This window comes from Primulina eburnea, chromosome 2 (assembly GCF_022965805.1).
Source record: "Primulina eburnea isolate SZY01 chromosome 2, ASM2296580v1, whole genome shotgun sequence".
Classification (NCBI taxonomy): domain Eukaryota; kingdom Viridiplantae; phylum Streptophyta; class Magnoliopsida; order Lamiales; family Gesneriaceae; genus Primulina; species Primulina eburnea.
This window is the reverse complement of record NC_133102.1, coordinates 30,330,432-30,358,386: the sequence shown is the minus strand read 5'-3', so window position 1 is coordinate 30,358,386 and position 27,955 is coordinate 30,330,432. Positions and strand designations below refer to the sequence as shown.

General features: G+C 37.2%; 1 protein-coding gene across 1 annotated transcript; it reads right to left on the bottom strand.

The window, feature by feature from the left end:
- Positions 1–19,759: 19,759 nt before the first annotated feature.
- Positions 19,760–27,170, bottom strand: LOC140823023 (bifunctional D-cysteine desulfhydrase/1-aminocyclopropane-1-carboxylate deaminase, mitochondrial). The gene is given in 11 exon segments (XM_073184083.1): positions 19,760–20,405; positions 20,580–20,677; positions 22,128–22,241; positions 22,318–22,375; positions 23,205–23,297; positions 24,870–24,961; positions 25,474–25,584; positions 25,685–25,879; positions 26,675–26,740; positions 26,861–26,878; positions 26,880–27,170. Coding segments are annotated over 11 exon segments (1,323 nt in total). The 5' UTR covers positions 27,153–27,170; the 3' UTR covers positions 19,760–20,200.
- Between the last annotated feature and the right edge of the window lie 785 nt (positions 27,171–27,955).

Below are 27,955 nucleotides of genomic sequence, written 5' to 3'. Positions count from 1 at the left end.
GAATATGAGATGCTCATATGATGAGTATCATGAAACTCATATTTGTAATACTGTATATTCTAAACGGTTCCTAGTCGATTCAGCCGCCACTAAGAAGGATATAGGTCGCTCGAGTTCGAGACTAGTATCTGCGATGTGAGTACCATGTTTCATTGGTAGGGGACATTGTGATGTCCGAACATGCAGATAGGTGCTCCTTGTAGAGTGCACTGAACAACCCTCCATAAAAGGACTTTCCAAGTGGTTCTCACTTATCGAGTGGAAATGTCCTAGTTTATGGTTGTACAGAATTAGTCCTTACGACCCGGGACAACATTGAGACTCTATGTGCTAGAATTACACTTTGACTTGTTTACCGACTCTCATGGGGTCATCAGGTGGCAAGGTTGGGTGTTCTGTCGAAACACATAGGAGTCGATGCATTGTAGTCGGGGATTCACCGCTTACCTTCGGGTATGGATATCCTATGTGTTATCATGTGTATGTAGGTTGAAATCTCTGGCCAGAGTATGGTGGTAACTATGAAAGGGTTTCATAGATTACACCATCGATGCAACTACGACATGACACATAGTATCGATTCATTGACAACTCTCGATAAACCAATGGTTGTCGAATCGATCGGGATATATGAGTTGAAGGGACCGTACTGTACGCTAACCATAATAGAATGGTTCTTGCAGACACTATCATTTGATACCTAGGGAATCATGTAAGCGATGCTGCTAGGCGTTTAACATGATTGGTTGGGTACTATCAGACTTGAGTTCTGACGTTCTTATTATCAAGGTGTTGATAAATAAGAATGGAGCAATTGGGGTATGCTCATATAAGGACATGTTTAGTCCGAATCACATAGAGATGTGAACCCACGGCTAGTTGTATCAGTGAACCATTGAGGGCCACACAAGTACTAGCTTTCTAGATCCCGTTGAGAAGTAAAAATAGTTCAATGTGTTGAACGGCTTATAAATGAGTTTATAGGCGTAAGGAAAAATAGAAGTACGACTTCTATGAGAGAAATGTAAATTTTAATTTATGGAAGTGTTCCTAAATTAAAATTTGGCCAAGTGAATAATGTATTTGAAAATTGTGATTTTCATAAACATTATTATGGACTAAATTAAATTAATTCAAGTGTTGAATTAATTAAACACTAGTGGACCTAGTAGAGTCCAAATAATTAAATTAATTCAAGTGTTGAATTAATTAAATTATATTGAGTCTTGTAGAGCTCAATTTAAATAATTATTTAACTAGTGGGACTTGGGTAAATTCAAGTAATGTTTAAATAGTCTCAAATATCTTTGAGATTATTAAATTTAGTCCATGGTTTTTAATTTGTTAAAAACCATATAATATAAATGCATGGGAAGTGAAAGGTTGGAGAATTCTTTTGATTAAAAAATTGCATGGCATGCAACTTTTTCTCTTTTGCTTTTTGCAACACCAAGACAAGAAAATTAATTCATTCTCCCTTCCCTCTCCATCCTCATGGCCGAAATCTCCTAGCCATTTTCTCTCCATTTTTCTTCATTTTCTTGTTCTTCAATTTGTTGAGGAAACATTAGCTTCTCTTTGAAAAATCCTCACATTTTTCTAGTGCAAAATGTGAGGGGATCTACCTAGTTGGTGGTGGGCCTAATTTGAAGGAAAGATTCAAGGAGGAGGAAGCTTGTAGATTGCCATTCCTATCAAGAGCTTAGTTGTTTGACAACTAAGTTGGAGCCATTACATCAATCTATAAGATTGATAGGTAAATTTCTAAAACACCCTATGTATGACATTTTGGTGTTTAAATGTATTTGCTACACAAAAAGGATGGTGGCCGAAATTTTTTTCTTAAAAAATTAGATTTTTTTTTAAACTTCCGTTGCGCTTCCGGTCACCGTAACCTATCCCCTTTCAAGTGGTATCAGAGCTATGGTTACGATTTTGTGTAGCAACTACAAGATATTATGTTGAGATTGATTTCTAACCGCATGAGAACAAAATTTTGCAACGAATTCAAGGCCGGATTGGGGTGGGTTTTGGGCAGCAAGTTGCTGCCCATTTCGAGCAGCTTGGGCTGCCCGAGGGGCTGCCCGAAACGGGCAGCAAGGGCAGCCCGAGGGGCTGCCCGAACAGCCCCTTACTTTTAATAAAAAAAAAAAAAAAATTTATTGCCGGAATCCGGCAACGGAGCTCCGGCGACGGCGATGACGGCTAGGGTTTCCAAAAGTGTTTTGGAATATCAAAGTGTCATGGGCCTTGAGTTGTTAGGCCATTGGATGGCCAACACATTTGTGATTTTAAATGGGCCAAAATATTTTTAGTGAAAAATGAGTTTTTGGGCCCTTAAGTTTAAAATTACAAAAGTTGCAAATATTTTCTCATGAAATAAATAATTTAAGTTGGACTTTAATTATTTATAGTAAATGGTGATTTACAAGAAATTCGGTTATAAATAAATTAATTGGAAAGTAGACAAAGGTGTTTGTATACTTTGTTAATTTAGTTTATAATCGTGGCGGTTAGTGATTGGATCAAGATATATAATATTGGATCAATTAATTATTGTGATAATTAATTGATGGTGTATGATATGTGATATTATGCATGAAGGATGATCAAAAGCCCAAGCCCAATTTGCTAGGTGTATGCTAGGATATTTTGTGTTGAATGATTGTAATAATTATCAATTTATAAAGTGGGCTTGGTTTATGGCCCGTTCCCACCCCATGAGATGTATCCCTATTTGCCATGGATATTTATTTGTAAATATTAGTATAGTGGATGATCAAGATTGGAAGATGGTGGCCATGATGATTATGAAGATCGAAGACATGTAAATATTGGAAGCTAATGTAATAGTTGCATTTGCATCCCGTGCATTTACCCTAGGATTGGACCTAGGCCCGTGTTTAGCTCACACGGTCCATTAGTATTGGGGCGATTGATCATCCTTGTTTGTTTACTGTTTATAATATATGCATGATATGTTATAAATAATGAGTATGTGCGTTATTATTATGATAATAACAAAGTTGCATGAATCCGGCAAACATACGATCAAACATGGCGAGCTTTTAAATAAAAAAATTAATGATGAGACCTTTCAAAACTAAAAACCCTCATTTTGAATAAGATTCAAAATTAATATCAAGCCCGAAAAGGGGAATTATAAAATTGGTTATAATTTCCTTGTCTTCCATCGACAATGGGTGCATGATGAACGCTACCCGTACTCGGGGCTCGGCTCATATTATTGGGGGGGCCTTGGGTGCCGGAAAGCTGACATCCATTGACATGGTGATGTGAACTACGTGGAACTCCCATGACTTTGGCTCAGATAATTGGTGGAACTCATGGCGACCGTCCATTAAGGTTCAACATCGATGGGTAAGGCTTGACACGTAAAGATGAACGACGTCTATAATGGGTCCTAATCAAACGTGAGACAAAAGTTTACGTTAAGGGTTGCATTGTGATGCAATTGGAAAACTACCTTTTAGGAATTGTGATTTGGCTGTATAATCGGGATCATAATTCGCTAATTGGACCTTACGTACCTACTGAGGAAAGGAGTTTCCCGTTTTCACTAGAGGGTAGTGAAAGATGTCAAAACAGTGGGAGCAAATATTTATGAAGTAAAAGTCCAAACTTCATATCTTACTAAATATTTTAAAATAGTCATCAACATTTATCTGTTTTTACTTTTCAGTACAAATTGACAATATCTTCGATTCGCAATCCGATATCTGCAATACTCGACAAACACATGTTAACCAGACCTAATTACCTCACTTGGCTAAGAAACCTAAAAATAGTCTTGAATTCGGAAAGGGTAGCATATACACTGACTGAGTCGCCCCCTGTTGAGACTCCGACTGACTGCAATCCTGAGGAATTGCAGGCTTACAAGGAATGGTGTGACCATGACTTGATAGCCAGGTGTTATATGCTGACTTCTATGAATGATGAGCTGCAGAGGCGTTTTGAGGGTGCAAAGAATGCTGCTGACATTCATTTGCACCTCAAGGAGCTTTTTGGTGAGCAGACTCGGCCTCTTAGGCATGCTACCGTCAAGGAGCTGATCACTTTGCGCATGCGAGATGGGGCCTCGGTCCATGAGCATGGCCTAAAGGTGATCGGGCTCGTGGACAAGCTCGTTGGCATGGATCTGATCTTGCCTTCGGAGTTGACCACCGACGTGTTGATGTTATCGCTGCCTAGCTCATTTGATCCTTTTGTGGTGAACTTCAACATGAACAAGATGGAACCGACCCTTGAGGAGTTGGTAAACATGCTTGTTACGTTTGAATCCACCATCAAGAAAGAGAAGTTGGTTCTTTATGTGGGTTCTTCATCTGGTACGAAGATTGATCCACATGAGAATGGAAAGAAGCGTTCTTTCCAACGTCCCAAGAAGAACGTGCCCTTGTTGAGGCAATCTCCGAATCCCGTTGTGGCAGCCACACCAGTTAGGGCTGACAAGACTAGTGATGTTTGTCATCACTGCAAGATGCCTGGACATTGGAGGCGAAATTGCAAAGAATATCTGGCCCAGAAGAGTTCTGGAAACGGTATGTTCTAAATTGAAGTAAACATTTCAAATAACTCTACTTCTTGGGTATTAGATACTGGTTATGACTCACATCTCTATAATGAGTTATAGGTGATGGGAAGAAGTAGAATGCTTAAGGAAGGTGTGACCTTCTAGAGGATGGCTATGGAGCAAGAGTTGCTGCCAAGACCTTAAGAAATGTTTACTTATTGTTGAACAAAGATTTTAAGTTAATTTTAAGAGATGTTTTGTTTGTACCTTTTGGTGAAAACATTATTTCCATTTCTATTGTGATAAAGATGGATATTCTTGTTTATTTAGCAAAAGTGTTTGCAACATTTACAAGAATGAATGTTTGATTGGTACTTGAGAACTTGAAAACGATCTCTATAACTTAAAATTGAAAGATATTCAATTAAATGTCCATTCTAAGGTAGACACCATATGAGATATGGATGGGTAAGCCTCCCAAATATTCTTATCTTAGAATATGGGAGCCCTGCTTATGTGAAGCAGGTAGTGGGAGATAAATTGGATAGTTGATCCATTTTATGTTACTTTGTGGGATATCCAAGGATTTTAGTTGGATATCACTTCTATCATCCCCAAGAAACAAAGGTGTTTTTTTCTAGGAATGCAACCATTTTGGAAAAGGAATTTTTTCTTTAGGATAGAAAAGGGGAGATGATAGAACTCGAAGAGGTTCGAGAAACACCCACAATTATAGAACCCACACCCGAAGAGCCAAGAGAGGAGATACAGGCTCCTAGAAGATCCGAGAGAGTCTCGAGACCACCTATGAGATATGGTCTGCTTCTTGAAGAGGGCCATGATGAGCCTAACCATGGATTTGATCCAAGGACCTTCAAGGAAGCGTTATCTGATGCTGATTCATCCAAATGGCTTGAAGCTATGGAATCTGAGATGAATTCCATGCATTCGAACCAAGTGTGGGATCTTATAGATCCACCTGAGGGAAAGGTTCCCATAGGGACTTGGGACGGATGGGAAGGTATTGACCTTCAAGGCGCGATTGGTGGCAAAAGGATATACTCAAAGACAAGGAGTTGACTTTGAGGAAACCTTTTCTCCAATTGCAATGTTCAAGTCCATAAGGATTTTGCTAGCCATAGCTGCATGGTATGACTATGAGATATGGCAGATGGATGTCAAGACAGACTTTCTTAATGGGGATTTTAAGAAAGTTATTTACATGTCTAAACCTGGAGGGTTTACATCTATCGGAAGTGAGCATATGGTATGCAAACTTCAGAGATCTATTTATGGTCTAAAGCAGGCATCTAGGAGTTGGAACCTTAGATTCGATAGTACAATCAAAGAGTTGATTTACTAAGAATCCTGAGGAACCCTATGTGTATAAGAAGGTCAGTGGGAGTGTTGTGACATTCCTTGTGTTGTATGTTGATGACATTCTACTCATTGGGAATGATGTAGGAATGTTGCAATCAACTAAGATATGGTTTGCGAGTAAGTTCTCGATGCAGGACTTGGGTGAAGCATCTTTTGTATTGGGAATACAGATCTATAGAGATAGATCGAGAAGATTGCTTGGTCTCACCCAGTCCACATACATTGATACCATCGTGAAGCCGTTCTCGATGGATGAGTCCAAGGGAGGACATCTACCAATGTGTCATGGCGTGTCCCTATCCAAGTCTGTCTCCCAAGACTGATGCAGAGATAGTGGCGATGACACGCATTCCGTATGCTTCGGCAATTGGTAGCATCATGTATGGGATGATATCTACACGTCTTGACGTGGCTTTTGCACTAAGTGTAGTGAGTAGATATCAATCGAACCCTGGTCTTCCACACTGGAAAGCTGTGAAAGACATCCTCAAGTAGTTGAGAAGGACCAATAAATTGTTCTTGGTCTATGGGGTGGAGAACTAAAATTGGAAGGCTATACCGACTCTAGCTTCCAAAGCGATATCGATGACTCGAAGTCAACCTCTGGTTTTGTATTCATGCTCAATGGTGCTGTTGTCTCTTGGAAGAGTTCCAAGCAAGACAATATTACGGATTCCAGCACAGAGGCCGAATACATTGCTGCATCAGATGCAGCAAGGGAGGCTGTTTGGATAAGGAATTTCGTCTAAGAGTTGGACGTCATTCCTAATGGAGTTGCTCCTGTCCCGGTGTTGTGTGACAACAAGGGAGCTATAGCTCAAGCAAAGGAGCCAAGGTCTCATCAGAAATCCAAACTAGTATTGAGAAAGTACCACATCCTCGGAGAGATTGTGGAAAGAGGAGAAGTGTCTTTTGACACAGTCGGCTCCGCCGATAATGTTGTTGATCCACTAGCTAAACCTTTACCTGGACCATTATTCGACAAGCATCGCGAATCAATGGGTTTAATGCATATGGGTAGTAGGCTCTAGTGCAAGTGGGAGATTGTTAGAGTAGGTGCCCGTCGAGCCAAGTGTTGGCCGAGTGTTCACAATGAAACTCTATGTATAAGCAATCTTTATTTTAATAATATTTGAAATTATTATTATGGCACATCTTTATCTGTATACCCATGCTAGTTGCATAGATAAAGCCCTTGAATATACAAATAGTAGAAAGAATATGAGATGCTCATATGATGAGTATCATGAAACTCATATTTGTAATACTGTATATTCTAAACGGTTCCTAGTCGATTCAGCCGCCACTAAGAAGGATATAGGCCGCTCGAGTTCGAGACTAGTATCTGCGATGTGAGTACCATGTTTCATTGGTAGGGGACATTGTGATGTCCGAACATGCAGATAGGTGCTCCTTGTAGAGTGCACTGAACAACCCTCCATAAAAGGACTTTCCAAGTGGTTCTCACTTATCGAGTGGAAATGTCCTAGTTTATGGTTGTACAGAATTAGTCCTTATGACCCGGGACAACATTGAGACTCTATGTGCTAGAATTACACTTTGACTTGTTTACCGACTCTCATGGGGTCATCAGGTGGCAAGGTTGGGTGTTCTGTCGAAACACATAGGAGTCGATGCATTGTAGTCGGGGATTCACCGCTTACCTTCGGGTATGGATATCCTATGTGTTATCATGTGTATGTAGGTTGAAATCTCTGGCCAGAATATGGTGGTAACTATGAAAGGGTTTCATAGATTACACCATCGATGCAACTACGACATGACACATAGTATCGATTCATTGACAACTCTCGATAAACCAATGGTTGTCGAATCGATCGGGATATATGAGTTGAAGGGACCGTACTGTACGCTAACCATAATAGAATGGTTCTTGCAGGCACTATCATTTGATACCTAGGGAATCATGTAAGCGATGCTGCTAGGCGTTTAACATGATTGGTTGGGTACTATCAGACTTGAGTTCTGACGTTCTTATTATCAAGGTGTTGATAAATAAGAATGGAGGAATTGGGGTATGCTCATATAAGGACATGTTTAGTCCGAATCGCATAGAGATGTGAACCCACGGCTAGTTGTATCAGTGAACCATTGAGGGCCACACAAGTACTAGCTTTCTAGATCCCGTTGAGAAGTAAAAATAGTTCAATGTGTTGAACGGCTTATAAATGAGTTTATAGGCGTAAGGAAAAATAGAAGTACGACTTCTATGAGAGAAATGTAAATTTTAATTTATGGAAGTGTTCCTAAATTAAAATTTGGCCAAGTGAATAATGTATTTGAAAATTGTGATTTTCATAAACATTATTATGGACTAAATTAAATTAATTCAAGTGTTGAATTAATTAAACACTAGTGGACCTAGTAGAGTCCAAATAATTAAATTAATTCAAGTGTTGAATTAATTAAATTATATTGAGTCTTGTAGAGCTCAATTTAAATAATTATTTAACTAGTGGGACTTGGGTAAATTCAAGTAATGTTTAAATAGTCTCAAATATGTTTGAGATTATTAAATTTAGTCCATGGTTTTTAATTTGTTAAAAACCATATAATATACATGCATGGGAGGTGAAAGGTTGGAGAATTCTTTTGATTAAAAAATTGCATGGCATGCAACTTTTTCATTTTTGCTTTTTGCAACACCAAGAGAAGAAAATTAATTCATTCTCCCTTCCCTCTCCATCCTCATGGCCGAAATCTCCTAGCCATTTTCTCTCCATTTTTCTTCATTTTCTTGTTCTTCAATTTGTTGAGGAAACATTATCTTCTCTTTGAAAAATCCTCACATTTTTCTAGTGCAAAATGTGAGGGGATCTACCTAGTTGGTGGTGGGCCTAATTTGAAGGAAAGATTCAAGGAGGAGGAAGCTTGTAGATTGCCATTCCTATCAAGAGCTTAGTTGTTTGACAACTAAGTTGGAGTCATTACATCAATCTATAAGATTGATAGGTAAATTTCTAAAACACCCTATGTATGACATTTTGGTGTTTAAATGTATTTGCTACACAAAAAGGATGGTGGCCGAAATTTTTTTCTTAAAAAATTAGATTTTTTTTTAAACTTCCGTTGCGCTTCCGGTCACCGTAACCGATCTCCTTTCAAAACCACAGTACTGGGCCGACAGGAAAGATCCACTGCCACATACATGAGATCCCCGTTCATAATTTAACGGGTGGATTGGTCCCTGGTCATACTTTACCGCTTTCCAATACTGATCTAAACCCGTTCATAATTTAACGGAGTGGATTGGTCCCTGGTCATACTTTACAGCTTTCCAATCCCATACATAATTTGGTCACAAGACATTTAGCATACCTCAAAAACTTAAAAGTATTTTCTTTGCACGTCGAACATACTTACTTGGCGTTGAGGGATTCGTTGGATCTCGCTTGGGGCCACTGCTGCACATACTAACATGAATTCGAATCTTTATCTTGCATAACTTAGACGTATCATCATGCTCACACCCAAAAATGACAAAACATTCTAAATCTCTCGTGACTTGACCTCGTTTAATCATTGTACTAAATCATAACATCAAAACTCAAACCATCCCTAGAAATAAATATAAAAAATAATTTTTTTTTATTTTTTAATTTTATTTTTAAAAGGGACAGGACCCCGTGTAAAGTTCTGTGTCGGGGTCCGTGTAGATGCTGGAAAATCGCATTTTGAAGGAACAATGGACACGAACTCCGTGCCGCGCACCGGGAAAGGGTCCGGGTACCCTCTGGACTTGCAAACTCGCGAAAATTCACTAACTTATTGATTCATTCTTCCAATCCAAGCCTAGGGACCATGAACTAACACCTCGAGACTCATCCTAGGATACTATTACATTGATTCAAACCCGTACAAACACCCCAAACGTCCCCAAGCATCGATAAGCACTTCAATACAACAATAACTCGTAATTCAACATCATTTAGCTTCCTACGACTTCTATTACATCCCAAGCCATTCCCGACCCAAACGAACCACCAAATAACACCTAAATACATCCCATAATATATCTAAATGCAGTAGCACAAGCCCGACGGTGCCCAACAAAGCCTGCAACAATAAAACTTTAAGAACACATCAAGAATGCATTTTCAGAAAACGCAGTTTGAGCAGTCCAACGAAAACGATCATAGCTCACTCATTTCTTATCCAAAGTTTTCGAATTTACTGTCAAATCGAAATTATCAAAAAGTTAAATTTTTTATATGTTGAAAGTTTTTCCAGAAAACCGACCGATGAATCGCAGTAATTAAAATGACAGCAAATTCGTGTTTTGAGATCCAAAAACAGTTTCAAAATTGATCCAACCATATTTGCCCAAACTTCTTCATAACATACACATGTTTTTCATACAATAAACATAAAAATCATTACTATCGATGCAAGAACGAAATAATATAGATGCCTTTTGATGTTTAAACTCACGATACGGCGATACCGGAGCGGAGACGGTGCGAGGCTTGATCCGAAACGATTAGTGGCTTTCTTGCAATAAAATCCACTAAAACTTGCTAGAAAAATGAAGGGAAAGGGTCGGCTGCTCTTCTTTATATAACCCTAGTTTTCTCCTCTCAAAAATAATAAAATCTGAATTGAAATATGTGTGTGTTGAACGGTTTCTAGTGTGTGTAAAAGTGTGTGTGCGTGCGTTTAGGTTCAATTAGGGGGAATAACTCTTGCTTAATTAATATTTAACAGCAAATTAAAAATACTAACCCTCCCCTAATTATAATAAAATCTCTAAATTTAAAATAACTTGCACAAGTGTCATAACATTTAAAAGTTAAAAAAATCATAAAATAACTAAATAAATAATTTAGGTTTTAAAAATGCTTAAGACTTAATAATTATTTAAAATGCTCCAATCTTAACTTAAAATAAAATACCACATTTTAAATTTGCCAAAATCATCACCGATCTCTTGTACTCGATCCCGCATCGAATAATCGCCTGAAACATGAAACTTGAGAAAACATTTTAACGTGAATCACAAAAAAATAATTAATTTGAAATAATGCATTTGAATAAATCATGCATCGCTAAGAAATCAATTTAAATTTAAATAAATGATTTAACAATTAAATAAATGCATGAATTTTACGTGTACTGATTTTGGGCTCTAAAGTTCCTCCCCCACTTATATAAATTTCGTCCTCGAAATTAAATCTTACCAAACAGTTCTGTGTAGTGGTTCCTCATATCTGCCTCGGTCTCCCAAGTGGCTTCCTCTACTGACTGATTCAACCAATAAACCTTGACCAACTTGGTCACCTTGTTCCGAAGTCTAAGCTCCTTTCTGTCTAGGTTTTGGATGGGTCTTTCCTCATATGATAGATCTGGAGCCAACTGCAACATTTCGTGGCTCAAAACATGCGAAGGGTTAGCTAGGTACTTCCTCAACATCGAGATGTGGAACACATTGTGTACCCCGACCAAATTCGGCGGTAGAGCTACACAATAATCTAGTGTCCCAACTCTGTCAAGAATCTCAAACGGTCCAATAAATCTCGGACTAAGCTTGCCTCTCTTCCCAAATCTCATAACACCCTGCATGGGTGCTATCTTCACGAAAACGTGATCACCCACGACAAACTTGAGATCCTTTATCCTCTTGTCAGCATAACTCTTTTGACGACTGTAATGCCCGAGATTTAATATCGTGTCAAATTACGATTATTGATTTTTAATCGAGACGATTATTAAAGGGCTAACCGGGACACGAATTAAAAGTCTGTTTGTGAAATCGTGGGTGCGAGAGCCGAAGGTCTCGCGCATATGCGCGAAGAGTAGGCGTGCATATGCGGGAGCAGGGCAGAAGCTCATGGTGCCAAACAGAAAGGTTGGCGCATATGCGCGATTTTATGCGCGCACATGCGCGAGAGGTCCAGAGAGTGTGGCGCACATGCGTGGCAGAAGGCGCGCATATGCGCGAGGGTGGCCGAGAGTTGCGAAGAAAGCTTCGCGCACATGCGCGGAAGATTGGCGCGCATTTGCGCGAGCAGCCGAGAGCACCAGCGCGGAGACCCGAAGGTCTCGCGCATATGCGCGGGGAAAGTCGCGCATATGCGCGAGACGTGTAAATTGTAGGATGAGCCACTCGTCCTTGTGCATGTTCGTGTATATATATATATATACAAACGAATTCTTCAGTTTTCAGAAGAAAGAATCGAGAAAGGTACGGAGAAAAGAATTGAAAAATCCTTACGCCTTTTGTGAGAAATCCGTCCGTCCGATTTTGAATCCGACTGCGGTACTGTGTTCCTATCGACGTAGGCTACAACTGGACGTAAGTTTTGCTACGTTTTGATATGATTTGAAATTATGGTATTGTCAGAATCTGATGTGATTCATATATGATGTTCTTGGCATATTAGACATCGTATAATTGAAACCGGATTGAGAAACAGATACCATATGAAATTGTTATGATTTTCAGAGTTTAATTGATTAAGAATTGATATCAGGATTGGAGTATTATCGAGTATGAGATATTAGAATTAATATCTGATTGATATGGTATTGTTGGGTATATTGATATTATACCGTTATGCCATCGATAGTGAATTAGATCGAGTATTGAGCAGGACAGATATAATTCGAGTGGTGTATTGATATTATACTCCTCAATATTGTTCTTGTCAGATTGAGTATTGACATATTTGAGTTCGAGACTTCGACAGAGCCAGAGTATCAGAAAGAAAGGTATAAATTAATGTTGAGTTGGGATTGCACAACTCGAGTGAAGTTTGACTCGAGTTTCCTCTAAATCACATACTTTCATTTATTGCATTGATATGTGCAATTGGTGAGACTTATGACTGGAGTCTATTGATTTATAGCTAATGTATGATAAGATGGATAAATGTAGTCTATTGATTTATAGCCACTGCATATAATGACTGCTGATTCGCTAGTCATCGACTGATTTGCGTAGATACTGAATGCATGTATTTATTACTGAGTCGTTGAGTCATGGTCTGATTCGCCTAGTCACTGACTGATTCATCTAAACTTAAGCTGATTCGCTTAACTACCGGCTGATTCGTCTGGTTATTGACTGATTCGTCTAAACTCAAGCTGATTCGCTTAATTACAGGCTGATTCGTCTGGTTATTGGCTGATTCGCCTAATTCTTGACTGATTCGTCAATCCTGCGGCTGATTCGCCCAGACACTGGATATATGAATTATATCGATGTCGTTTAGGGATTGATTCATTCCTATCGACTGAGATTCGGTATAATCATTATTATCCAGACATCGGGATCCCTAGGTTAGAGTTGAGTCGAGTCTGAGACGACGCGTCAGTTGAGTCGAGTCTGAGACGACGCGTCGGTTGAGTTGAGTCTGATACGACATGTTGATTTACATTGTTTATATCATTCACGTTTATTGAATGCTTGATATGGATTTATGTTTCTGACTTGAGACATGTTATGAATAATTCTTATATGCTTTCGTATATGCTTTTATATGATTGCATGTATACATTGTTTATACTAGGATGTATTTCTCACTCGGAGTTATCCGGCTGTTGTCTTGTTTTGTATGTGTGCATGACAACAGGTGGGGCTGGATCAGGGTCAAGATGAGAATGAGGCTGGACTAGATAGCGTGGAGATCCGGGCTTTGAAGCAACTTAGGATTCAGCACTGATATGTAGTTGAACCTAGTTGAATTCTTGTAGATACTACGGGGTTGTATGTATATGTTTAATATGTAATTTGAGTAAATTACATTACGTTTCCGCTTTGTATTTTAAAAAAAAATTTAGACCTTGTTTTTATAATTGATTAATTAGTCTCAATGATGATTAAGAACATGATTAGCGTCCGGGTCCCCACAACGACTCTGGGTGGTCTTCATCCTGTATCGGATCTTGACTACTACGTCTACAGTCTGTTGAACAATCTCTGGACCAAGCTCTGAGACTCTCACCGACTTCATTCCAATGAATCGGTGACCTGCACTTCCTCCCATACAATGCCTCGTAGGGGGCCACACCTATAGATGATTGGAAGCTATTTTTGTAAGTAAACTCCACTAGAGGTAGCTTAGATTCCCAAGTCCCATGGAAATCGATTATACAAGCTCGCAATAAATCCTCCAAAATTTGAATTACTCACTCAGACTGGCCATCTGTCTTAGGGTGGAAAGCTGTACTGAATAGAAACTTCGTCCCCATGGCAACGTGCAAACTCTTCCAGAAGGACGAAGTAAATCGCGGGTCCCTGTCGGACACAATAGAAACTGGGATACCGTGCAATGGAACTATCTCCCTGATATAGATCTCTGCATACTGCATCATGGAGTAAGTCATCTTCCCTGGCAAGAAGTGCACTGACTTAGTAAGTCGATCCACTATAACCCAAATAGCATTAAATCCTCTGACTGACCTAGGAAAACCAACTACAAAGTCCATGGTGATATTCTCACACTTCCACTCGAGGATAGGGAGTGGCTTAAGCATTACTGCTGGCCTCTGATGCTCTTCCTTCACCTGTTGACAAGTGAGGCATTTAGACACAAATCGACGGATGTCTCGCTTCATACCTGGCCACCAATACAAAATCTTCAAATCCTTGTACATCTTGGTACCTCCTGGGTGGATAGAATACGGAGATGCATGTGTCTCTGTCAAAATATCCTCTATGATCAAATCAACACTAGGCACCCACATCTTTCCTTTGTACCTCACAATACCATCAAACACTGTGTAGAGTACACTGCTCTTGACTTCATCCTTCAGTCTCCATTTCTGCAACTGCTCATCTGAAGACTGACCTGCATGGATTCGGTCAAGCAATGAAGACTGAACTGTCAGATTAGACAGCTTAGGAGCTCTGCCCTTAGGATAAACCTCTAACCCAAATCTCTGACTGAAGAGATCTCTACATTGACAGTTGTGCTATGACTGCCACCTTTCTTCTCAAGGCGTCTGCCACAACATTAGCTTTCCCCGGATGGTAGCTAATCTCACAATCGTAGTCTTTTACCAACTCCAACCACCATCTTTGTCTCATATTCAGTTCTTTCTGTGTGAAGAAATACTTGAGACTCTTGTGATCAGTAAATATCTGGAATTTATCGTTGTACAAGTAAGGTCTTTATATCTTCAACGCAAAAACAACGGTAGCTAACTCAAGATCATGATTCGGGTAATTCTTCTCATACACCTTCAACTGTCTGGAGGCCTAAGCTATAACCCGGCCATGCTGCATCAACACTGCGCATAACCCGAGCTTAGAAGCATCGGTGTACAACACAAAATTTCCTTGATATGCTGGCATGGCTAACACTGGCGCTGAAATAAGAGCTTGCTTCAAAGTGTCAAATCTCTTCTGACGCTCGCAACTCCAAATGAATTTAGCATTCTTCTTAGTCAATGAAGTGAGTGTCACTGCTATCGTAGAAAAATCTCTGAATAAATTTCCTGTAGAGTAGCCTGCTAGGCCTAGGAAACTGCGGATCTCAGAAGCATTCTTCGATTCAACTCATTCCTTAACTGCTGCTACCTTAGGTGGATCCAATTTGATACCATTGCTAGATATTATATGACCCAAAAATGCTACCTTCTCCAACCAGAATTCACGCTTACTAAATTTTGCAAACAACTTGCGACTTTGCAATACCTGCAAAACTGTACCCAAATGTGACGGTGCTCCTCATGGCTCTTTGAGTATATGAGAATGTCGTCAATGAACACTATGACGAACAAATCTAGGTAGGGCTGAAATACTTGGTCATGAGGTCCATAAAATCGCTGGAGCATTTGTCAGTCCAAACGGCATCACTAAGAACTCGTAATGCCATATCTAGTCCTGAAGGCTGTCTTAGTTTTACTTTACTATGACCTCGAATTCTGAATTTTCTCACAATTCTCAATATTAGAAATGGATGTTCAAACTTATCGTATATTAATTTCCTTATACTATACCCGCAATGTTCATTGATCTATTACATTAGCATTTATGCAGTTCAACCTAAGAAACCTTAGCACCAAAAGTTATTGATCAACTTCTATCCTTGGTACTACACTCAAAAGTTAAACCTTATCTTAACCCCGTAATAATATTGACCTACTATCCTTGAATCGAATCTTTACCTTACGACACCAAAGTTACGTAACTTAGCTATTTACAAGTGCATCCCAAATAAAATTGTTGCTAATCTTAAATTTCGAATAACATTAATCCATAAAACCCCAAAATATACAATATCGATATTTTGCTTAGATAATAAAACCTTCATAGCATCAAACACATGCTTAAACTATTTACTTCTCAATTACATTATAGTTGAGGCCTAAGACACTTAAACCTTCCTCATTGAACGAATGTCACACTTTGACATATCCTCAATACTTAATTCATTCTAACGTATAAAGTTTAATAAGTTTTCCCCTGTTAATGATGGACAAATTATAATAAATCAATTTCACTTATAACCCACAGAATTCTAGAATCCTCATATAAATATTTTAGATTTCTTACTCGATAAAAATCTTAATATTCGATCATTGGTAACCTATGTTGAATACAACTAATTCCCCTTTTTTTTTATTTCACCCAATATCCCCGTATGATCACCTATTTCATAAACTTGAAATTAAAACTTACACAACCCAAGTAGTCTTAGATAACCTGATTCCAGTACTCATATCCACTTAATCCTAAGTTTCTTAATGACTTACAAAGATTCCTCAAAACAAGGTGCCTGATAGGGCCTCTTGCTACGCCTATCGACCTCAATGTCCCTCTGGTCCTGCCCTGTCGCCAAAGCTCTCGACACGGCAGCTCTATAAGTTGTAGGACCAGTAACCATGACGTCACGGAGTAAGATCGGCCGCAAACCATCCATAAAATACCTCAAATTCTCCCGGGCATCGTTAGCAAATAGGGGCACAAAATGACACCCCCTCTCAAACTTCCTGACGAAGTCTGCCATGCTGTTGTCTCTCTGTCGCAGCAACATGAACTCCCTGGTCAAGCGGGAGCGTACTTCTTCAGTGAAGTACTTGGAGTATAAAACCTCCTTGAACCCATTCCACGTCAGTGTTTGTAAGTTCACAGACACTGACGCGTTTTCCCACCAAAGCCTGACGTCTCCAGTCAAGAAGAAGGTGGCACATCTATATCTGTCTGCATCATGCAGCTCCATAAACGCAAAGATTATCTCGATGGACTTAATCCATACTTTCGCTATCATCGGGTCAGCAGTCCCTGAGAACTCCTTCGAACCCATCCTCCTATACTTCTCGTAACCTACCTCAGGTGTGGGCCTAGACACTGTATCCACTCCAGCATGGTTCCCACAAACTGTGCGAAGAATTGGGTCATTTCTGCAAGCATCTAAGCCTGTATATCGGGCGGTGGACGAGGAGGAGTGACCCTCTCCCCATCCTGGGCTTCCCCATTCTCATCCCTTGCTCCACGGTTAACCATGTGCCTAGGAGGCATACTGTTCCAAAATTTGCCCAACACGTAAACCCAACATGCATGAATATATTAATACTAATATCATAAGATGCACGTAATTTGAACTCAAACATGCACATGCTGAAATCGTGACTGGATACATATTACATGAATGAATTTAAAACTTTAAAACTTACATACTTGAGGTGTGACTTCTGAGCTTCTCGCAACTGGCAGTAGGCATAAGCCTTTATAAAAACACCGCTCTGATACCAACTGTAACGTACCGTACTTTTAAACTATTTAAAATTTGCGAAAAAATAAAAATTTTCTTAAATACCAATAAACTTTCAAACTGTGATCATAAATAAACTGTCCAACCAAAAGTATTTGCAAAAGAGTGAACACAATCAAAGTTGCTTTGGAAAAATACTTTCCTTAGCAACTTTTATTGTGTTCACTCTTTTGCAAATACTTTTGGTTGGACAGTTCATTTATGATCACAGTTTGAAAGTTTATTGGTAATTAAGAAAATTTTTATTTTTTCGTAAATTTTAAATAATTTAAAAGTACGGTACATTACACGATCTTGGTTGGACAGTTCATTTATGATCACAGTTTGAAAGTTTATTGGTATTTAAGAAAATTATTTTTCGGCAAATTTTAAATAGTTTAAAAGTACGATACGTTACACGATCCCTTCAACATATTTATCCCACTCGAATCTGCAACCATTGGTATACCGAGAGTTGCAAATGAATTCGATAACGATGTGATTTATCTTTTAGTACTAATGGTGGCATGGTATGTGCAACTAGGAAAACACCTTTTCCTAAAGCACATTTATTGCTTTGACTAGAGACTCCTTCAACTATTAACTCATCAGATCACATAGGAGATCTTCACCCATAGGCAAATAGTGAATCCTCGACTACAATGTATTTGCTCCTATAAATTTCGAAACTACACCCAACCTTGTCACCTGATTACCCTCAATAGAGTCGGTAAACGGATCAACATCATGCTAGTACATATAGCCCATACATTGTCCCCGGTCAAAAGACTAATGATATACAACCATAATCGTGGACTATTTCACTCGATAAGTGAGAACCACTTGGACAGTTCGAGGGAAGGTTGTTCAGTACATCATCATATGATCACACATCTGTATGAATGGATATTTCCATGTCCTTGCCAATGGAACATGATGTTTACATCACAGATGTTAGTCTCAAGCTCGAGTGACTTTTATCCTTATTTAGGCGGCTTATTCGACTAGAACGTGTTTAAAATATACGATAAACTTCTTAATGAATTTCATAATCCCAAAAGGCAAAGCTCATGGTGCCTTTTGTATATTCAAGAACTTTATTAAAATAATTGAATAAAATCGCAAAAAAATATTAAAGTAAAGATTGTTTTAAATTAGAGTCAATAAAAGTCCAAGCCGCAAGTTGACTTGCTGGGCACTCTAACAATTTATTCTCAGGAATTATATCCCAGTGTTTTTTCCAAAGATGACATGAAATATTTGAAGAGTCAATCGGATAATTAAAAGTTTGATGTATTTTAGGACTCAACGAGTTAAAGATCTGGACTGTCTTCCTAAACTATGTTGCTTTCTTGCTGAAAGAAGTCAAGGATTTATTTGTTATTGATAAGTTGATTTGTTTGGTCTTGACTGTTAAAGTTTCTATTGCACAACATAGCAACTTTTTCATAGATAAACTTCTTAAGAAACAACTTCGACAAAATGGAGCAAGAATTTTTAAACAACATAATGGTTTTGTATGGCTAAGAAGAGCAATGAGGAAATTAAGTGAAAAATATATTGTAATTCGACTCTTTCGATTATTTTGAAGACTGAGTTATGTTATCAGAAGTGACATATTATAATTAATTTGCATTAATTCCTCGTTTAATGATAAATAATTCTATCAAAATAAAATCCATCACTAAATGTTCCCTTTAGCATATAAAAAGGTGTCCTAACTATCGATGTTAGATCATATACTGATTTTTCGCATAAGAGTAATTTCACAAGGTCATTGGAGTACGAGGAAATAAAGTCAATAAACTATATATAAATAGATGTGAACTTCTTAGCCATAGCTGGAACTTAATTGCTTCTATCTGTGATTAGTTTTTTTTTTTTTATCATGCATGAGCACGACAATACAATTAATCAAAAACTTGAAGTCCTATCATATATCAGTTATGTAGTATATTTATTCTGCTCGTCAATCTATATTGCCTTCAGATGAAATTTGAAATAGCTTATTTTAAGTTTTTTCAAGTTTCTAACTAATGAAATGGACGGTGAAACAATTCCAAGAAATTAGCAACTTCTACAAAAAAAGGATGATATTTCCAGGACTTTTCTATATAAAAATAAATAAATAAATAAATCACAGAAGCTTAAATTACATATATAGGTGATAATTCAACTTCGAAAAGGAGGAAGTACACTGGGAAATTAAGAACTTGGATTAAAGCGATTCCCCTAGAACATGAATTAACAACAAAAAATAGAATAATTGAAGCTACAGGCCCTCATTTTGAATTTCTTTGGCTCATTGAATCATTTGCTCTATTTGGTATGGGCATTTTATCATGGACCCGTTTTGTATGTTGAAATTCATGTTTATTACAGACTACTGCACACTTTAATTATAGGATTCGATAATTTATTACCTTTTTCTGCAACCTATTTAAATCAATTTACAGAATCCTGGAGAATACAAGGGAACAAACATGTGGCTGAATGAATATGTAAGCTCCTTCTTTATGATTCAGATGATGGTCAACTGGCCAAAGGAGTTGTATTTTGATATGTTTCAGAACATTTTACCAGTGCCTTCCTTCCGTGGGACCCAAGCATGAATATCCATTCTACGCCACTTTCCGACTACCCGAGCCATCTCGTCGGCTTTATCAAACAGACCCAATAGCCCACCAGTATGTATGAAGAGAATTTTTCTTCCTTCCCACTTTTCTGGTTCCTCAGCCATTTCTTTCATCATCCCATATGCTGCTTTTCCACTGCATAATTAATCGGCAAAAATTGACAAACTTGTGCTACAAGTAGTTTACGACTTCTTGAATATAAAAGAAAACATATTCCCCTCTGTTAGAGCCAGCCAGCAAGTTGTATAGAGTTACAAAAAGTGAGGAGCACATTCCCCACCATTCACAAAAAAGAGTAAAAGATCATACCTGTATACTGGATCGAGGACAACTCCAGTGGCTGCAGCAATATCACTTACAAATTTCAGCTCCTCGGCTGAGCTCATAGCATAACCAAGACCCTTGGCCTGTTGAGAGCAAGAAAAATAAGCACGGAGTTCACATTTACGTTTGAATTGGTAGTTGACTTATAAGAACGAATCATATAGCTCTTTTAGGACTTTATTTTGTCGTATTCGTGCTTATTTGACATTTTTATTCCGAGTTTTACGCTTAAATCGTCATATTTTTTATTCTTTGTAGGCTTGACCAAATGGTGTAAAAAGTTTAATTTTGGAGATAAGGTCAAAGAGTTCAATGCCAAATAGGAAAGATTTCCGAGAATGAAGGAAATAATTGATCAAGAACTTTTCCAATCATCCAAGAATTCTTACGATAAGATCGAGGAAGTTTTGTGATCTTGGAATAAATTTGGCTACAAATGTGATTTCTATAACATTTGAAGTTTGATAATATGAAGTTAAGCAAGAAGGAGAAAAACAGAAGAGGTCTTGGAATAAGGCGTGATCACGCCTTATGTCTGATTCACTTCTGCCTTGTGACAACATGGAGCTCGAATTTAAGTCTTAAAATACCATAATTAAAAATCTTAATTGTGGTATTTGATTTGTTGAATATTTTGAGAAAAAAAAAACTTTTAAAATTAAGATAAGGAAAGGTTTGATAGGGTTTTTATTGATCGATCCATGGTTAAACCGACTAGAAATAGTATCCGATTTCAGGTTGTGATTTTTTTGCCGTTGTTGAAGGCGTTTTTTATTTAATTAAATTCAATTAGAAATAGTTGGACTGTTACATAAAAATAGGATTATTAATTCTTTAAATAGATTAATAATTAAGATAGGGAATTTCATCGTGACTTTAAATAATTATTATTTGATCAAATCCAAAACCTGTCAATAATTGATATTTGGTACCGTTGTGTGTTCCCGATCATTTATTTGAATTTGAATTTCTCCTAAACTTAATCTGTTATTTAATTGAATTGTGTTACTTTCTTTAGAATAATTTAATTTATTTTAACTATTAAATAAAATTAATTAATCTATTTAGCCTAGATTAAATTAAATAATTTATATCCTAGTAATTCGACAATAGTCTATGTGGGAACGATTTGGACTCTATCCAACTATATTATAACTTGACCTAGTGCACTTGCTAGCCTTCCCAACCGAAATCATCGGTCATTGACTAAGACTACATAAAGGCATTAACAAAACCTAACTCAAGTACAACAGACTAACAGCGATTAGGAGAAGCCAATTTTATCTGGCAAACAATATGTGTTAATAAATGTCTTTTTGCGGGTGTAAAACCTAGGAAAGGGGGAATACTTAAGGTCTGTCAACATGCATTATATGAAACACAGTCACAAATATTAGAAAATCTTTTTAAAGAGAACCATAAACCAAATATGCACCTTACTTTTTGTCGTAGGAAAAGAAAATAAACTTCAAACTGGTTCTCAAGCAAAAGGAAAATGTCACAATAATCTAATTTAATACATAATGAGCTTACATTTTGAATTCGAACTATATCACGTGAACTAACACCAGCTTGAAGTCCATCAAGGAGGCCTTGGGAATAATCATAGAAGTAATCTGGATCATCACAGACACAATATGCGTGAACCTGTAATGACGATATGTATTTATGGTCAGTGATTTCGAAGATGTGCGTAAATATAAGAAGAAAAGAAGATAGATACTTTAGCTCCCAGATCACTAAGCCAACATCCAACAGACAAGCCCGCAATTGTGCCCCCACTGAAATTCATGAAAGGACAGATATAAAGATCTACAAATCCATCAGCACAAAATTTAGCAACAGTATAACTAGCATGATCTCCCACCATTGACATATGTTGTGCATGTTTAAAATCCATACCGGGACTACCAGAAATGGGATAAGTAAAAAGCTATATAAAAATCACATCAAGCCAAAAGCAGATAATTTGATCAAAGTTGCAGCAAAGTCAGAAGCGTTGGCAAATAAAATTTGCCATTAGCACACTGAAAGCGAGACATTACCTTGTGCAATCACCTAATTAATGGTTGCTCCAGGACTTTTTATGATCATGGTAATTGATATGATTCAGTCCTAAGGTTTATTATCCAGACTTTACAATTTTCGTAGGTGCCCTACGAAATGGATTTTTTTTTCTTCTTCTGTAACTCAAAATCCCGTTGGTGTCTTATGTTATTCTGACGACATTATTCTAATTTATGCAGTCCTCCTCATAAGTAGTTTATTACCAACTAACTGCACTACCCATATGCATATAGTGAATGAAGTTGACAATCTCGAAAGAAGCTCAACTATTGAAAAGGGTCTCAAACATATTTGTCTTACTGGAGTGCCCAATCAAATGGATGTCAAATCATTTAACTTATTACATTCAAAAACAGCCAAAAAATTTACAGTAGTCAAACCAACCGGCAACTAGTATCAAGAACCACAAAAAATTAAAACCATTGTCAACTGAGAACTCACAACACACATCATAAAGCACACAATTAGAGTAAATTTAACATAATGCATCTTCAGTCACAAGATTATAGCCATTTAATTTCAAATTAAAGAGAAGATTAAGACCTCCCACATGCAACAACAATATAATCAAATACTGTTTCACCATTCCCTTTCCCACATTGTTCTTTTATCTCTTTGATTGCTTCAATGTAGCCCCTGCAAAACCAAAAGGATAGTTTTCTTAGTTTTGCCTGACACTTTTATGTAGATTACAACAAATATTTAGCCTTTGCCTTCCCAAGAATTTTTTATACAGTCCAGTCATGTATAAGGGCAGAATTATCAAAAAATTCAAGTATTATGTGAATAGACACGTTGGTAAATAATGTATTCCAAACATTCTGCACTTTCATGCTCCGTAAGGCCCAGACTAGAAGATTGAACATCCTAAACTTTTCGAACATATTTAAGGACCTGAAGAGGACCAGCATTTCCATACATATGCGGGATTAAAAACCACATATTATACACAAAGCTATCTTGTTGGTCGATAGCATTATAAACTATAGGTAACAGACAGAGAAGGTGGCCATACCAGGGAACAAATAAAATAAACTAGCAGAAATGAAGTTGTAAAGCAGTCATTCATGAATAAAGTAAAAAAAGTTCATTGAAATTAGTCTTCAAAAAGACGGTCGAGGGCCGCCTAGGCGCTCCGCCTACGCATAAGACAGTGTTTTAGCGGTCCCAGCTATACGGCGGTAGGCAGACACTCGAGGGTGGCGAGCAGGCGTTCTAGGTTAAGCAGCCAACGTTTTTAAATTGTAATCAACAAATTTAAAAAACTAATCAAAGTCAACTAATTTTAAAACTCAAAACTCTAGTTCTTCTTTTAAACTTTTGGTTCTAACTCCTTCTCACTATCAACCACTACGCCCACCGCACAAATTGACCGCCACCAATAGCAAGAAGCTTTAGGTTAGGCATTGTATATTTATTATCTAACATATTTTTTTATAATATTTCAGATTTTGTGATTTCAAAATCAAATTTGTTTTTTTTCTCCTATTATTATTGATTTATTGTTGAAGATTAATGGCAGAAAAGGATAAACAACCGGAGTTGGAATTTGTCAAAGTCAGATGATATTGTTTGAGAATATAGGGTGTTGTGTAATAAAGAAAAAAAGGATTGGATTACATTCAAGTTGTGTAAGAGGTTTATTAAAGAAGGAGTTTATAGGATGAAACATCATATTGCGGGTATTGTAGAACAAACTGGTGCATGTCCTCAAGCATCTGATGAGGAGTCTATATATTTATTTGCATATTATCTAGATGAAATTATATTATATGAAGCTTCTTTATGTTTAAATATTATTTAATTACACATTTTGCATAAAAGATGATAACTATTTGTGATTATATTGCATGATTATATAAGATTATCTATAAAAAATTATATAAAAAAATTAAACTGTCTGGGCACCGCCTAGGTAGCCGAGGCGGTAGGAGGTCACCGACCGCCCTGCCACCGCCTCCCGCCATTTACAACATTGATTAAAATCAAATATGTAGAATTCATTTGTGCCGATCAATTTTGTGGGAGTCAAATTACTAGCTTGAGGACCTCAATTTTTTAAAATAACAGCCACACTGATAGATGGTGAGTATTTTTAACTTTTAGATAGAATGCTTACCAACGTCAGTTGTATGCACCATGCCAAAAACAATTTTTGACCTTAGAATGCAAAAAAGGAAAATGATGGCGTTTAGTGCCAAGCATTACCAGGTTCCTAATGAATTGGATCCTCCAACAGGTATCACATATGGTTTTCTCCCTTCATTCAACAGTTTTTCTTTTAATACATTGGTAAGTGCCTGATATTAGAAAAAGTACATATCAAAACGACTTGTGAAAGCCGACAAAAGGACAGTTGAACAATTGGTAAATCAATAAAGCGAAGAAAGCATTCAGACAAGTTACTGGCTCAATTTCACTACTTAGTTATCTGATCACAACTGGAAATGGTACAAAGTTCGATTTTCAACCTGAGCTTATCAAGAGCAAATCATCAGCAAGGTTCAAAGAAAGAATGAATTGGGGAAGTGAGAACAGGATGAAGTGTTGTGAAAGTTAAATCTTTACACATCAAATGTGATCAGTTAAATCCCTTATTAGGACCCTTATAATCATTCATAAATACATTTCTTTGACCACGTAAGTTCCATTTACAAAGCATAAGGAGTCCTGGCTCCCCAATCTTGTCGATAGACATAAAAATTTAACAATCAACAGTTAAATATTTCTAATCAGCCAAGAAAAGTATGATAAACCAGTTAACTGCAATCATAAAAAATGCTGAAAGCAAGCACTGATATGGTAAACCTACTACACTCCCAACTTCTGCATATTCTTCTTTCGAAACAAGATCAATATGTGCTCCAACCAAACGTTCAACCAAGAGGTTTCCACTCAATCCAGGATCTTTGTCCACGAGAACCTGGAAATCAGAAGATTATACATTTAACATAAACAGCAAATCATGGCATTAAATTAAAACTTAACAATGACTAAAACAATTGCATGGCATGACTGAGTACCTTTGATGTGCGCAGTATCAGATAACAATCAAGATTCAAATATTTGGCTGCTACGGCAGTGGCGCGGCAATGATTGCTTTGTATACCTCCAATAGTTATGATACAATCTGCACCCTGTGCCACTGCATCTGCCAACAAGAATTCAAGTTTCCTTACCTTGTTACCACTTAGTTGCATTCCTGAGAGATCATCACGCTGCAGAGTTGCAAATTTCCCACATTGATTTTGATAAAATCTAATGTCATGAGGAATCACATTTAACAGTTCAATGCCCCTATTGGCACATCTAACAGAAAAATCTATTTGTAATTTTGTATATGTCATTCAGAAACCGTGTGTGGAGTGTAATTAGCGTTTGCACGATCATCCAACGGCTAAAAAACTGTTGGGACTTGACAAACTGGATTAATTGTCATAGTTAATCAATAATAAATAAATAAATAAAAGTAGGCATTGGTCACAAGATCTGAATTCTGACACATAAGAAGCCGTCTGTGCATATTATTATTAAACTTCAAAAATCAGTTCCACAGCATTAACCTTGAGATTTTGACCAGTTTGTTCATGCAACCACCACGCGTTTCCAAATTTCAAATTTTTAACACCAGAAGTAAAAATTGTTCAATCATTGAGCTTAAAACCTCCATAGCTAACTGATCAAAGTTCTTGACTTTAGAAAACTTTGAAATAAAAGTTGAAAGCGGACAACCTTCATGCTCGACACGAAAAACTATATATCCGTTCCTTGTTTCAAATTTCCAGAAGTTATGGCTTAAATAGTACCAAAGTCATAGCGGCATTTTGGCATGGGAACCTCTGCAAATTCATTATGTCTTGAAAATGCAAGTGGACCAGGAACCAAGGCCGTAGAAATAATGAAATGTAGAAGAACAATGGGAGCTAAGATGACAAGCATCTTGCAGTTGTACCCAATTCAAAGACCTTTAAACACAGCTACTTTTAGGATAATCAATAAAGAATCTTTTTTACCTTGATATAAACCTCGGTATTCTTGGGCAAATTAGGAAGCTTCCATTGGTGAATTGGAGTTGGAAACTAGAAAAACCATTAAAAAAACAGATACAAGCCATTCAAAACACTCGACCATCAAGTCAAACAAGCCAAAATCAAAATAGATGACACAAAAATAAAAAATATGAATGCATATACACGTACGTGACCGAGTGAAAAGACAGTGAGAAGGAATGGGATTGAGGTGTGATGCCCACGACGGCGGCAGATACGGCTTCTTGGTGAGGAATTCAAACCTGGGCTCCTGAGATTTGGGAACAGAATCCATCATATTAATGCACGATTTGGTGGAGAAACTGATCGTGGGAGGAGAGAACGAGGAGAGAGTGAATTGGATTGCTTTGCTCGGAAATCTTTTGTGAGCAATTAACGATGGAGATGAGGAAATCTTGAACCAGCGATCTGTTGAGTTCGCAGAACAAGCGCAGAGTAACATTTTTTCTGCATTTTAAAAATTAAAATTCATTTATAATATGAATTAATGTTTGATACATGAAATAAAAATAGGAATAAGGGATGTATCAATTAATGAAATTTAATTATTTTTTTGTTGATTTTAAAAGTTTTGAGACATTTAAATAAAACATTTAAATATTTTATAAAAGTCTCTTAATATTCAAATTGATTTTTATAGAGTTTAAAGAAATGAATTAGTTTTTTATTAATATTTACTTTCTAAGGTACTGTATTTTTAAATTATTTAAAATTTGCGGCAAAATAAAAAAAAATTCTTATATACCAATAAACTTTCAAATTGTGATAATAAGTGAATTGTCCATCCAAAAGTATTTGTAAAAGAGAGAACATGGTCAAAGTTGCTACAGAAACATACTTGTTTAAACATTGTACTCAAAACGTGAAATCATAGTATTTGAGACGTACATAAAAAAAATCTTAAAAACATTGGCGGTTCTCGGGTTTAGCATCCTACTCAGTCCAAGCCAGCTCATTGTTCCCCACCCCTCGTCTCCTCAAAATCATCCTCACCTACATCGATTAAGTCTAGTGGGTCAAAAGACTCAGCATGTATAAACTGGAGATAACAAGTAATACGTAATAAAAACATATGCATATTTAAAGTAGAGCATACATACTTGAAACTTGAACATGCATACAAAAGCTTGAACATACATGTCATAAACGTGCCATAAACGTGAAAATTTTCTAAAAAATACTTGCATCGTACATACTTGAACATACATAACATAATTTTGCGTAAAAGCATGTTTCAAAGCAAGT